Raw genomic sequence first — 13,013 nt, 5'->3', positions numbered from 1 at the left:
CACGTTAGTAAACAACGAGTATATTTTGTTAATGTTTTTGTAGCACGTTGTTATTTTTTAATGTACCAGGTTTTCACCATGTTTATTAGAGGTACATGTATCATAAATGGATGTACATGTAGTTGGACATTTGTTAACCACCATGCATCAGAAAAAGAGAAATGGCGATTGTCCATGGGTGCAGCCCACAGACATAAAGAACCTTCTTTATGTCTGTGGTGCAGCCATTTGGTTAATAGCGCCCTCTTGAGCCTCAAGTTGAGGGTATTCGTTAGAATTTTGCGTAACAAAACTACATATCTGTATGCACATTCGTATCCGCAACTCTGCGAAACCTCTCTTTTAGTGGAAGAAAAACCACCCTTGTTGCACAAATTGTGTGTTTTCAGATGCTTGAGACTTCAGCTGAGGTCTGGAACTCGATTCAAATATTTTAGCGAGAAAACTAAAAGAGGGAGCCGTTTCTCACAATGTTGTATACTATCAACAGCTCTCCTTTGCTCGTTACCAAGTTCGTTTTTATGCTTGAATTATTTTTGAGTAATTACCAATTGTGTCCAGTGCCCCCGAGCAACTTGTTACATGTGTAATTTGTTACATTACATCAAAAAGGTTTGAAAACAGATTTAAGAAGAAAAATTCAAGTATTTAGATGTTTAATATAAAAATGGTCAAGATGATTGCATGTCTCAATTCGAATGCTTGTGAAATCAAGTGTCAACAACTTTTTGTTAGAATTGTAGTAGCAATTATGTAAATTTTGAATGCACCAAAGCAAATTTGGATGCCTTTAATAATGAAAAATATCAGAGGCCAACAATCTATACTCAAATAGTGACATCATTCAATTCAACTAAGGGACTTACTTGGTGATTATGTAAGTTTCGAAACAACAGCTGAGATAACTTCTCCTCCAAATTGAAGCCCATAAGGTCCTTACGGGTAACAATACCAACCACTGTGTTACGGTTGTCAACCACTGTGAGATGGCGAAGTCCCAAAGTCCTGAAGAGTATATATGTACGATGCAGTGAGAAATATTCTGGCACTGCAGGAGCTGATACATTGATGTACGGAACCTTAAAAGCAAAAGGTCAAACATTTAAAATAGATTTCTCTCATTGCATGTATTTAAATTTTGTTATAGAACATCTTCTTGATGAATTCAATGAAACCATAGATCAAATGCAAACACATTGGCAAATTTCTGGTACAATCCCGATAGTCTCCGCTTTCCTGTTTACACATGAGGATACTAATAACTACGATGAAACAGTGCTGTGAAGGCCTATCACACCATTTGTTTTGTCTTTTAATGTGTCAATGACATATTGATGTCACACCGCCCGAAATTGAGCCATTTTGGGTATGACTTGAGCTAGTCCAATTCTCACCATCAAGACAGAGTTGGTGTCATTGTGACTAATGCTTTTCTCCCTAAGCAGGAACAAACAAGGATACTTATATGTGACCATCCACCACCAATGGGCTGTAAAGTTGACACTTTTACTGTTATGGGCTCAATGCATTTTTGGAGAGAGTGTGTAATCAGCTTCAAAATGATACCATCCACATTTAAATCAGACTTTTCTTGACGAAGTTATGATTTCTCAAAGCCACCTACTTTTTTATTCAGATTTCTCAAAGATTTCTTGAAAACCCAAACAATTTAATAGGCTCTGCAATGTACAAGTGCAACTTTACAGCCTATTGGTGGTGGATGGTCACATATTTCCTTGTCTTAACTGTTTCTTGAAAAAAAAATTCCCTTATGAGTTGTGTGGGTGTTTCTTACAAAGTTGGGAGAGTGGGTATATTGGCAATCAGCTAGGCATTCTGACTTTGAGCTGCCTTAAGAATCGCTGCTGTAGTTGATGTGCTAAGATCAAACAACTCTTTTATTTCAACCATAGGTGAGTTGATATATTCCATCTTTCTAAGAGGAACCTATTAGTAGTAATCTTTTAGGATATTCATTGTTGATTTATATTAATTATAGTGATTATAACATTTGCTTTGTTGCATTGATCATATTATTAGTTTTCAGAGTTAATGAAGATTTAATGTGATCACATCCCGTTCTTTACCAAGTTGCTTGAGGACTAGTTGAGAAAGTATTTTAGGGTTTATAGTTTGAGATGAATTAAACTTTTGATCCTGAGAGTTGGAATGATAATTTATGGTTTCACATCATGAATTTATTTGCAAGAGATTGATATAATTTCTAGCCAAGTTTCTTTAATTGATTGTTTTGATATTAAGTCACACATTTAGAAGTTATATATCATCATAATTACAGTTGATATAGATATTTTCATGGATTTCCGTTATCATTTAGTACACAGGTTTGGTCATACAGTATGATTATTTCATTTGTCAGAAGTATGGATTGTTATATTGCTCAGACATTCCTTTGCTAAGTTTTGTTGAGAATGCTAATTTTGATAGACTTTTCCTATGGAACTTTATTATACATTTATTACATTTTTATTATATTCTTTATATTTTTTATATTTATATTTATTATATTTTTATTCAGTGAATATTGTTTGGAAAATGGTTTCATAAGGTTCAGTTAACATTCTGCTTTGCTTCATTTTCATGATCTTGATTGAAGTTGATTCTGTGCCATTATTTCTTCTTGATTGAAAACTTAATTTGTTGTTTGCCAATATTCACCTCTACCACAATGTTTGTACGGAATGTTTATTTTAGGTCACTTGCTCTTGTCCCATTTTGGATATGTCATCAATAGCCACCCAATAATCAAGAATTAATAATAAAACAAACTTTTGCATTTGTTTAAATCAACATGATTTTTTTTCCAAAAAGCTAGGTCGTGTTCTAAAATGGGTTAGATTGCTAAAGGCCTACTTACTAATTTGTGAAATTCCTTGTTGATAGGGGGCATATATGAGGGGAAGTTATTGTTAGACATTACGATTCAACCATGCATATTGAATTGAAATGTCTCATTAGCAGGAGTAGGAAAGGATTGTACACAACTATTTAGTTAAAGCAGAGATGCCAACATTGAATTGTAAAAAAGAGTAGCATCTCCCAAAAGTTAAGGGCGAGCGCAGCTTGGGCTCCCTAAACCGATCTTTCTATTACTCTCTACTATGCTAATTAGCTCATTTTCAGGCATTGTTGTGAAATAAGAATTACCTCTGTATACACTAACAGAACAGCTACAAATCTTTATAATGGCCAGTGAAAAAAAAAGAAAAAAAAAAAAATCCCTCATCTTCTGACTTTGTTTCAAAAATAAATGTAACATAACAAAGGGTAGCCTTACTTAAATGTTTTTGTTTTAATGATCAGAAATGCAACAACAAACTATTGGTAGAGAGAGAAGAGAAGAAGAAAGAGAAAAAAAAAAAAAAAAAAAACGTGTCCGGATTTTGGGAAAAAAATACGTGTCCGTATTTTGGGCATTGTCTGGACATCGGCGCTACAATTACTAGTAAGAAAACATGGAAACTGTCTTGCTTAGATCTCACAGGCCACTCAGTTGAAGGTTTTTTTGTTCAGAAGGTCTCCTTTTTTGTCGCCATTATTTCATACTTTTTGTGCCAAGCTTCGCTAATTTATTTCTCCATGGATGAAGTACATGTACAGACAGCGTGGGCACAATAATAGTGGATACGTGAGGAATGAGGTTACTGTGACACGTTAGCTCACACACAACCTCATTCCCCAGGCACATGTGCACTATTCCCCATCATGTAATAGAGATCAATGGGTACAAACTTGCAGCAATGCACTAGCGTAAAAATACTCATCCGGCCAGCCAGCGGGGGATCAGAGGGCACGCAACGACCATGTTCGAGTGAATTCGCCGCTATTATTCAACACTGCGTTCTAAAATTAAAAGTGTTTTTTCTTTTCTGTTACAATTATTTGGATATTTTCTTAATTTTTATTTCCACTTAATAGTTCATTCGTTGTATTTGCTACGCCCAAATCGTGTATGTTGGTATCTCTGGTTAAAGTGATGAGAGTTAAACACAATTTACAAACCCCGATGCAAATTTAACATCTCTTACATATACATGTATATCGTTGCAGTACCCGCTGCCAAAACATAGGATTCGAACTGCCTCTAGCTACCAGGCAACCTCGGTAGTCTAGTTGGTAAGACACTGCTCTAGAATTGCAAGGGTCGTGGGTTCGAATCCCACCCGAGTAACATGCCTGTGATATTTTTTCAAAGGACTCGGGAAAGTACTGAGTTTACAGTGCTAACACACATCGGTGTATGGGTAAAAAAACATAATTAACAACCTTTATCCCTGATGCAAATTTAACATCTCTTATAAATACAATTTTTTTTTTTTTTTAAACACGTATATCACTAAGAAAAAAAATCAGCAGTCGGACCCAATGCATGCAATAGCTATAGCTGGCAAATTGTGCTGTGGTTACACGGCTACATGTACTGCCTTGAAAGTGGAATCCTAATCGAGAGAGGATATACGCACGTTCTAATAGGGTTTTCATTTAAAGACATTGGATTGGGGATAAGTTGAATACCATTGTGTCTTTCAAATGTATTAGTATGAAAAACACGTATTTGTTACTGTGATTCATTGGGTGTCAAATAACGGTAATTAAAAGCTTCAGTGAGGTTTTTTTTGCAGCACCTTATCTCAAGAAGTCAATTTTGCAACTTTTTTTCCGTATAGACTCCTTAGGGATAGGAGATTAGCCTTGGTAACCGTGCCCCCAAATGAAACGGTCAAGCGGAAGTGGGACCATATCGCAAGAATTACACAACTGATTTCAAACCTTTTTTTCAGTTAAAGACTCCTTGGGCATATAATGTAATTTTGTTTAAACTGTGACCCCCATGTTGACCTCTACGGGTCAATCGGAAGTGGTACCATTTCTCACAAACTATACAACCGATTTTGAAACTTTTGTCAGTTTTAAGACTCCTTAGGCATTAAATATTAACTTTGAAAAAATAGGCATTAAATATTAACTTTGAAAAACCGTGACCGCATATTGACCTCTATGCGCCAATTTTTTTCCGAATTCCACGAGCACATGTGTTATCTTCCAGTCTCGTGTGCAACGCACAAATAAAAAAAAATTCAGAATGTTATTTTGCAACAAACAGCAAGCACGCGCACAAAGCTTAGAATGTAGAATGTGCGAAGCGTGACACATTGAGACTCAAAATACGCAGTGTGCAATATAAAAACTGGGAGTAGGTTATAGGTTTTTATACCACCCTCCAGTTCTGATTGGTGGATTAGTGCACACTAGAAGATAAAATTAATTAGTTAACTTACTTAGTTATATAATAGATGTTAAATTTGCATTACTTAGTTATAATGGCATAATTATTTAATTAGCCAATCTTTAAGACCACCATATCTCAAAAAGTATATGTCTGATAGTCAAACTTTTGTCTTTACTTTCGGGTCAACCGGAAGTGGAACCATTTCTCAAGAATTACACGACCAATTTCAATTTGTTTGCAGTTATAGACTCCTTAGGCATTAAATACTAATTTTGAAAAACAGTGACCACATTTTGGTCCAGGTAATTTCTAAAGAACTACACAACCGATTTTCAAAACTTTTTTTCCAGCTATTGACTCCTTATTATGCATTAAATATACATGTAGGTTTTCCGGGCCATTTCAGCAAAAAAAAGGATCATTAAATTTCATTAACATGCATTCAAGTTCATGCATTTTCTCCTTTTCCCCTCAAACTAGGGTTTCTTTTTAGCCCTTCATGCATTTAATTTCATTTAAGGGCATTCAAGACTACACTTTCATCATTCTTAAGTTTTACTACCAATTTGCAATTGATGCATTCAAATTAAGACTTACCGAAGTTTGCTAGTTTGCGTTTTCTTTTTCATTTATGTGCAACGAATTTCAACTTCTTTGCATTCAAATTAAAGATGAGTTTTGGCTTTATGAGTAAACAGGAATTACATGTACAGCTCCTTCACTGGCACATAAGTTGTCCTTTGTAAGAGAAGTTTCCATATATTTTACACCATTATTTACATCATGTGTTTTTTTCTTAATTGAAATTGTGCTCCTTTTGCGTTGTTACCCTTCCTTAAGTGTAAGTCTCGATAACTTTGAAACGCAAAACTAATTATTTTGCTTTAGCCTTGATATGTATTTTTGCCCTGGTTATGTTGTCTTTGACTTTCTGTTAATGTCAGGACCATTTCAAATTAGACTTTAACAAATGTTTCAAAGGAAATGAAAATCTTACAATAAAGGGTCGTTATACAATTTAAAAAGAAATTGATGTTATTCTTGAATATTTCAACCAGTCTCGCCCTATCTCGCCAGTCTCGCCCTATATACATGTATGGTGGTCTAAAGATTGGCTAATTAAATATTCATGCCATTATAACTAAGTAAATTAACTAGTCTCGCCCTGTATACCTACATCATTCACTGCTCTGGACCAACCTTGGGCAGCCATCTTTTTAGCCCAAATTGCTTGGGCATTTACTTGGAGATAATGCCAAATAACTTTCATTTAAAAGTATCTGCCTTTGAAAGGTGAATTTGAATTTGAATGCAAACTTTTGAAAAATATTTGCTCATAAATGAAATTGAATGATTTACCATGTCTTGCTGCTGGCTTTGTGAAATTGAATGATTCTTGCGGCCTAGTGAAATTGAATGATCTGATTTGACCAGTGAATGCTAAACTAGTGAAATTGAATTACTCTTTTTGACAGTTGAATGCTGATTCAACAGATCATTCATTTTCAAACTAAATTGAATGAGCCAGGAGTTAAAATGAATGGATTTTTGATGAAATTGGCCGGGAAAACCTATATTACCTTTGAAAAACCGTGACCCCATGTTGACCTTTACTTATGGGTCAACCGGAAGAAGGGCCATAACTCAAGAACTACACAACCGATTTTCAAACTTTTTTTTCAGTTATAGACTCCTTGGGCAAACTCTTCTATTTTGAAATCAGTATGAAAGCGTGTAAGATTTCACATGCACGGAATATTCGCAGTCTGTTATGCGGTCTGGTGTCCTCAAGAGACACAACATTCAATGACTTTGTGACTAAAAAGAATTTTAGACAATAGAAAAAGCAACAGTACAATACTTTTCTATACAAAATATAGTAAAATGAGCTTGATAGTTACCAGATTTATATACAAGTCTTGATACTGTGGCTCTTCACAATACTTATGGAGCAATTCTTCAGATGCAGATTGACTTCCTGGTTTCTCTGCTTTTACCTGATCATGGCATAATTGGGAGAGAACAAACAAAAATGGGAATTTAAATAAAATTAAAGTACTTTCCTTTCGACCATTATTTTAATTGTGATGTACATGTAGCAAAGCGCCGCTCCCTCGAGGGGGAAATAAACGCCCTCCGGTTCGGTGGCCAAGTCAGGCATAGGGAACAATGCAATTGTAGTATTCGCTCTACAGGTAAGTAGAGTGAAGTAGACCGTAAATTTTCTGCTCGTGGGGTCAACTCAACCAACTCCCCCTTACACTGAAAAATCCCTCGCCTTGCACTTTAGCAAATTTTAAAGTTCAATACAAAAGTTATATTTTTTAATATATGGGGCTTGTGGTGTTTTCCTGGCTGGACCAGAATTTTAATCATTGTCTATATTGTATTTTGCTTGTTGTAAATTTGTTATGCTGTTTAGTGTTGTGGTATAATTAACCATAGTCTTTATTTAAATTTGGCTGTTTTTCTATTTTTAATATTAAATAATATTTGTATATACATATTTTTATATTAAAACTATTTTATAATTTTAATGTGTATGTAGTTAATGGGCACCTCTGAAAAACAGTGTTTCACTGAGAGGTTTCCCCAGGGTAAAGAAGAAATAAATAAATAAAATAAATAATGCCGCTGACGTCGTGTCTGGGAGTTTGCTTTGTTATACCTTGACGCTGCAACAAAGCGGTTTTCACAAATTGGAGCTCCCAACTACGACGCTTTGAGATTGGTTACGTAATGGGGTTTTTTCGCAAATCTCTCTGGATGCATTCGAAATGATTTTTTTTTTACACAATTGAAATCAATTTATAACCATATGACTCAACTTCCTTATTCATTGAAAACATTTTAAGTGAAATTCAGCAAAGTTCACGACTTGACATTTTCGTTCATGCAGGTCTTTAAGATTAAAAGTTTATAATCAATAAAGCCATTTTGTATTTTTTTGTTTGAGAAACCTACACTTGGAGTCACTGTTCCTATTTTTTGTATCTCCTTGCGTCTTAGCCTTATCCGATCTTGGTTTTTCTCAATTGTCAAGCGAGTGTCCCCATAATTAGTATTTGTGTTTTATTCGTTCTTTTTTCAAGTGTACCCTTTTTCCGGGTTACACCCGCATCACTCGTAACAAGAAACGTCTTGCGCCAAGACAAGCGCGTAGTATCCAAAAACAACCGGTTACACTGTATAAACAGAGCTCCAGCTGGTCATTATCAATCGTTTAAACACCCCCATGTGACGCACTCTCCACCAAAAGGAATAGCGGACCTGTCTGAGGTATTTATGAATGTGTAACAATTTGCTCACTTTATGATTTGTATCTTTGTATTATAATATTCTCTTTTTTTATTTGTCATGTATTCTACATGTATGTGCTATGTTTCAAAATAGGGTGTTGTACAGTGTACACTACACAGCTTCATTAGGTGTTCAGGGCAACAGTCCAGAACATCTCTTATTTTTGTTCGTTTTTTTTCCCTTCTTTCTTCATACTTCTTCTTCTTCTTGGCATCCCTTGTCCGCTAAAAACAAAACTTTTCAAAACTCGTATGAAATTGAAACTTCGCACGTAGGTACATATTCACAAGGAGAAGAAAAATGTAAGAACCTGTTGTTCCTTTTATTATTAAATTGTTTTTAATTCTTGGTTGTCTGTATCCAAGATCCTTTCAAAAAGTTTCAAACTTGTGTCTGCCGACTTGTGTCCTCGTTGATTTTCATTTAATATTGTGAATTGGTCAGCAATAATTTGCCAAACATAAGGTATATGTACATGTGTTGATGCATGGAGGTAGAAATTGTATTTCAGCATTTCAATTCAATTTTAAGACCCCCCTTCTCATTTATAAATTAACATGATGCAAATTTAATTTGCTATGCAAAATTTATGGGCTGCTACGCAAAATTTTGATTTTGCTATAACAAAAGATTTGCATAGCAGTTTTGCTATGCAATTTTTTTGGACGAAATCTTCTCTGCACTGTATGTAATAACAACTTTGGGAACATTTTGTTCGCAAGTTAATAATGTCGATATTCGAGTATTGGGAAATATTTGTTAACATGTTGACCGCCCCTCTGTTATATTTTTACCGTTGTCACTTGTGGGATAAATAAGGGAATCAATGCGTGGTGAAGAGGTTTTCAACTAATGGTTTAATCCCAACGAGGCCTGGTTCGATCTTGATAATTTTACCGAGACGAAGTTGAGGTAAATTATCAAGAACCAGGCTTTGGCGGGTTTAAACAACTAGTTGAAAACCGATTCAACACACTTTGATTCCCATTCACAAATACCTTTTTGGTGTTAAGGTGTAATAGAGTAAGAAACTCTGTAAAACTTATCCGTTTCCGAGTGCTTGAGCTCTGTATGTTTCCATCTCCATGGTATGTTCAGTATACATGTTACATGTACATGTACGATGTCCGTACGCGTGTGTTTTCCGGTCCCGTTCGTGCGCATGTACACACAGCGCGGCCAACTCACTGACAGCGCCTGCATCGCCCGTAACAAGAAACGTCTTGCATCAAGAAATGTCTTGCTGGCATTTAAGTGGGGAGCATTTTTGAACAGGTTGACCTCCCCTTCTTTGTTATATTTTGCCGTTATGGGATAAATGCAGTTTAAAAAACTCTTTTTCAAATTATTAAAATGTCTGTATTCCGTCTTTTAATAATGCCGTCATTTGAGTATTGGGGAACATCTTTTAACAAGTTGACCCCTCTTTGTTATATTTTTTCCATTGTGGAATAAATGCAGTTATGTCCAGAAATGTCCGTAATCTGTCTTTTAATAATGCCGGCATCAGTTTTGGTGTACATTTTTTTTACAAGTGAAGAACTAATGTCGGACCTCCCCTCTTTGTTTCATTTTTGCTGTTGTGGGATAAATGCAGTTAATTTTTGTTGTTGTAATAACAGAAATGTCCGTGTTCCGTCTTTTCGGGTATGTTGGTGACCATGTAGGCCAAAGCGATTGCTTGCTTTGATTGGTACTTTTTTTATTGTGACTAGTAAAGTGTACACACTTGTCAAACAACCCCTTTCACACATCCGTTCCCGAACACCTAGAGTTTGTTTCACAAACTCTAAATGTCTAGTTTCTTCTCCTTTTTCTCCATACATGTACTTCTTTTTCTTCTTCTTCTCAGCGTCCCTTGTCCGCTAACAAAACAACTTTCCCAAACTACTATGAAGTTGAAACTTCGCACATAGGTAGATATTCAGTAGGAGATGAAAAATGTATGTTATGTCATGATGACGTCATCCATTCTTGAGTTATGAAAATTAAAAGTTTATTATTTAAAAAAAAATCATAACTTGTTATTCACATGATGGATTCTTACAATCGATACATCATCGAGAAGGTCGTTAAAAACTCAGTAAACGCCTCGCAGACATGAACCCATTTTGACCTTGTCTTTTGGTTCAAATCAGATTGTTTGTATATTTCCACCAATCTCGTCCAATCACTGAAGTTAAGCAACATCGGCCCGGTCAGTACTTAGAAGGGAGGCCAATTGGCGACCAAATTTTGTATTTATTTATTTATTTATTTTTCTATTGTTGCTATAAATAGCTTTGTTTAAAATAAATAACCTGTTTTCAAGGTGTTTTCAACAAACATTTCCCTTCATGTCAGTTAGTCTCTTCTCCAGTCGTCATTATTCATAAGTTCCTAAGTCCTCAACCACAAAAGCTATCTTGACAATCTATACATCAAATGAAAAGCTTTATGTACGTAGTCTGTTTAAAAAACCCATTTCCCTTCATGTTAGTTAGTCTCTTCTCCAGTCGTCATTATTCATAAGTTCCTAAGTCCTCAACCACAAAAGCTATCTTGACAATCTATACATCAAATGAAAGAGCTTTATGTACGTATTCTGTTTAAAAAAACATTTCCCTTCCGGTTAGTTAGTCTCTTCTCCAGTCGTCATTATTCATAAGTTCCTAAGTCCTCAACCACAAAAGCTATCTTGACAATCTATACATCAAATGAAAGAGCTTTATGTACGTATTAAAAAACCCATTTCCCTTCATGTTAGTTAGTCTCTTCTCCAGTCGTCATTATTCATAAGTTCCTAAGTCCTCAACCACAAAAGCTATCTTGACAATCTATACATCAAATGAAAGAGCTTTATGTACGTATTCTGTTTAAAAAAACATTTCCCTTCAGGTTAGTTAGTCTCTTCTCCAGTCGTCATTATTCATAAGTTCCTAAGTCCTCAACCACAAAAGTTATTTTGACAATCTATACATCAAATGAAAGAGCTTTATGTACGTAGTCTGTTTAAAAAACCCATTTCCCTTCCTGTTAGTTAGTCTCTTCTCCAGTCGTCATTATTCATAAGTTCCTAAGTCCTCAACCACAAAAGCTATCTTGACAATCTATACATCAAATGAAAGGGCTTTACGCAATGTAGGTACCTCACAAAAATGTTGGTGACCTTCTCTTGACATGTTGACCTGTCTTAACTGGAAAGGCATGTAAAATGCTTTGAATAGGCTTTAACTTCATAGATTTGTCGCTTTGTTTATTGTCCATCAGGCTTGTAGTTCAACTGAGGTGAAACTTGGTGTATTGTTAGTCAATGACATTAACTTCTTGAACTCTAAATAAAATGACGTCATCATGTTGTTTTGACAATTTTTGCAATTTTGATCATTTATTACAAATCTTGAGAACAAAGCAAGGTGCAATATATTTTTTTAAATTCACACCAGGCTTTTACTCCCGGAAACCGAACACCTCGAGTTTGTTCACAATCTCTCAATGTCTACCGTATTTTCCTGCGGATAAGACGCGTCTTATCTGACTTTTTAGACCCAAAAACATTGATGCGTCTTATCTTTCGGTGCGCCTTGTCTGCTGACGATTGATTTTTGTTGATGATCACTGCGTGAAATAAAAAATACCTTCATGTCCAGTTCAAATCAACGATCTTTGTGTGAAGAATCCTTACTAAATAATGCGGTCAAACAAGGCTATTCAGACACTGAGACCGTATTTTCGTCCGAACAATACCGCAATCCCCCAGACGGTCCAATTATTCCAACAATGCTGCAACTTTTTTATTCCCCGTGACCGTGCTTTCATTCCACCAATGCCGCAATCGTCTAGCTTTCGGTCCAACAGGCGTCGGCGGTGTACAAACGTTTTTCTGTGTGGCCGGGTATTCGATCCGAAAACGATTGACAGTCAATAACTTCATACAGATGTCATTCACCCAACTGCTATTGTGTGGTAAACTTTGAGGGTTTTTATTGTAGAGAACAATGATCTCTGAAGTGTGCTTTAGACTGAACGTATTTTAAAAGGATGGGGTAATAATTAATTTTTGTATTTGCCTCTTTTTAGACCTTTGTGATTGATTAGTGCTTTAAGAACTTAACTGTCATCTTTGGTAGGACAAGAGTTTTATATTATTGTTACAAAAAACGTTCAAATTGTATTAATATTTATTGCCTCTTTTTAGACGTTAATTGCTTTAAAAAGTATTATGGGAACGTAGCATTATGTTACTAGGATATGATTTGTATTTGTTTCGTTAGGCCAAATAAAAAAATACAACACCAGCCAAAAAAATTAGGGACGAAAACACATTTGATTTTATTGAACTTTTTATTGCTTCAAAACTTCGGGTAGGAACGGTTGTTAAAGTCATGTTTGCTCTTGCACGAAACTTGCCTGTAAAATCAACGATGTCCATGTTCAGACTCGAAAATCTCTCAAAATGACACAGAAATTTAGCCCAAAAATG

The 13,013-nt window shown here is 35.4% G+C and overlaps 1 protein-coding gene across 2 annotated transcripts in view; it reads right to left on the bottom strand.

The window, feature by feature from the left end:
• Positions 1-493: 493 nt before the first annotated feature.
• Positions 494-13,013, bottom strand: part of LOC117289396 (chloride channel protein C-like) — a 176,917-nt gene continuing 164,397 nt past the window's right edge. For both annotated transcript variants that reach the window (XM_033770501.1, XM_033770502.1), the window contains 2 exons: positions 7,153-7,248; positions 494-1,079 (listed from right to left, as the gene is read on the bottom strand). In XM_033770501.1, coding sequence (XP_033626392.1) covers positions 828-1,079; positions 7,153-7,248 — 348 coding nt within the window. In that variant the 3' untranslated portion in view covers positions 494-827. The remainder of the gene's footprint in view (positions 1,080-7,152; positions 7,249-13,013) is intronic.

The sequence above is a fragment of the Asterias rubens genome, chromosome 4 (assembly GCF_902459465.1).
Source record: "Asterias rubens chromosome 4, eAstRub1.3, whole genome shotgun sequence".
Classification (NCBI taxonomy): domain Eukaryota; kingdom Metazoa; phylum Echinodermata; class Asteroidea; order Forcipulatida; family Asteriidae; genus Asterias; species Asterias rubens.
This window is presented reverse-complemented; position numbering and strand designations above follow the sequence as displayed.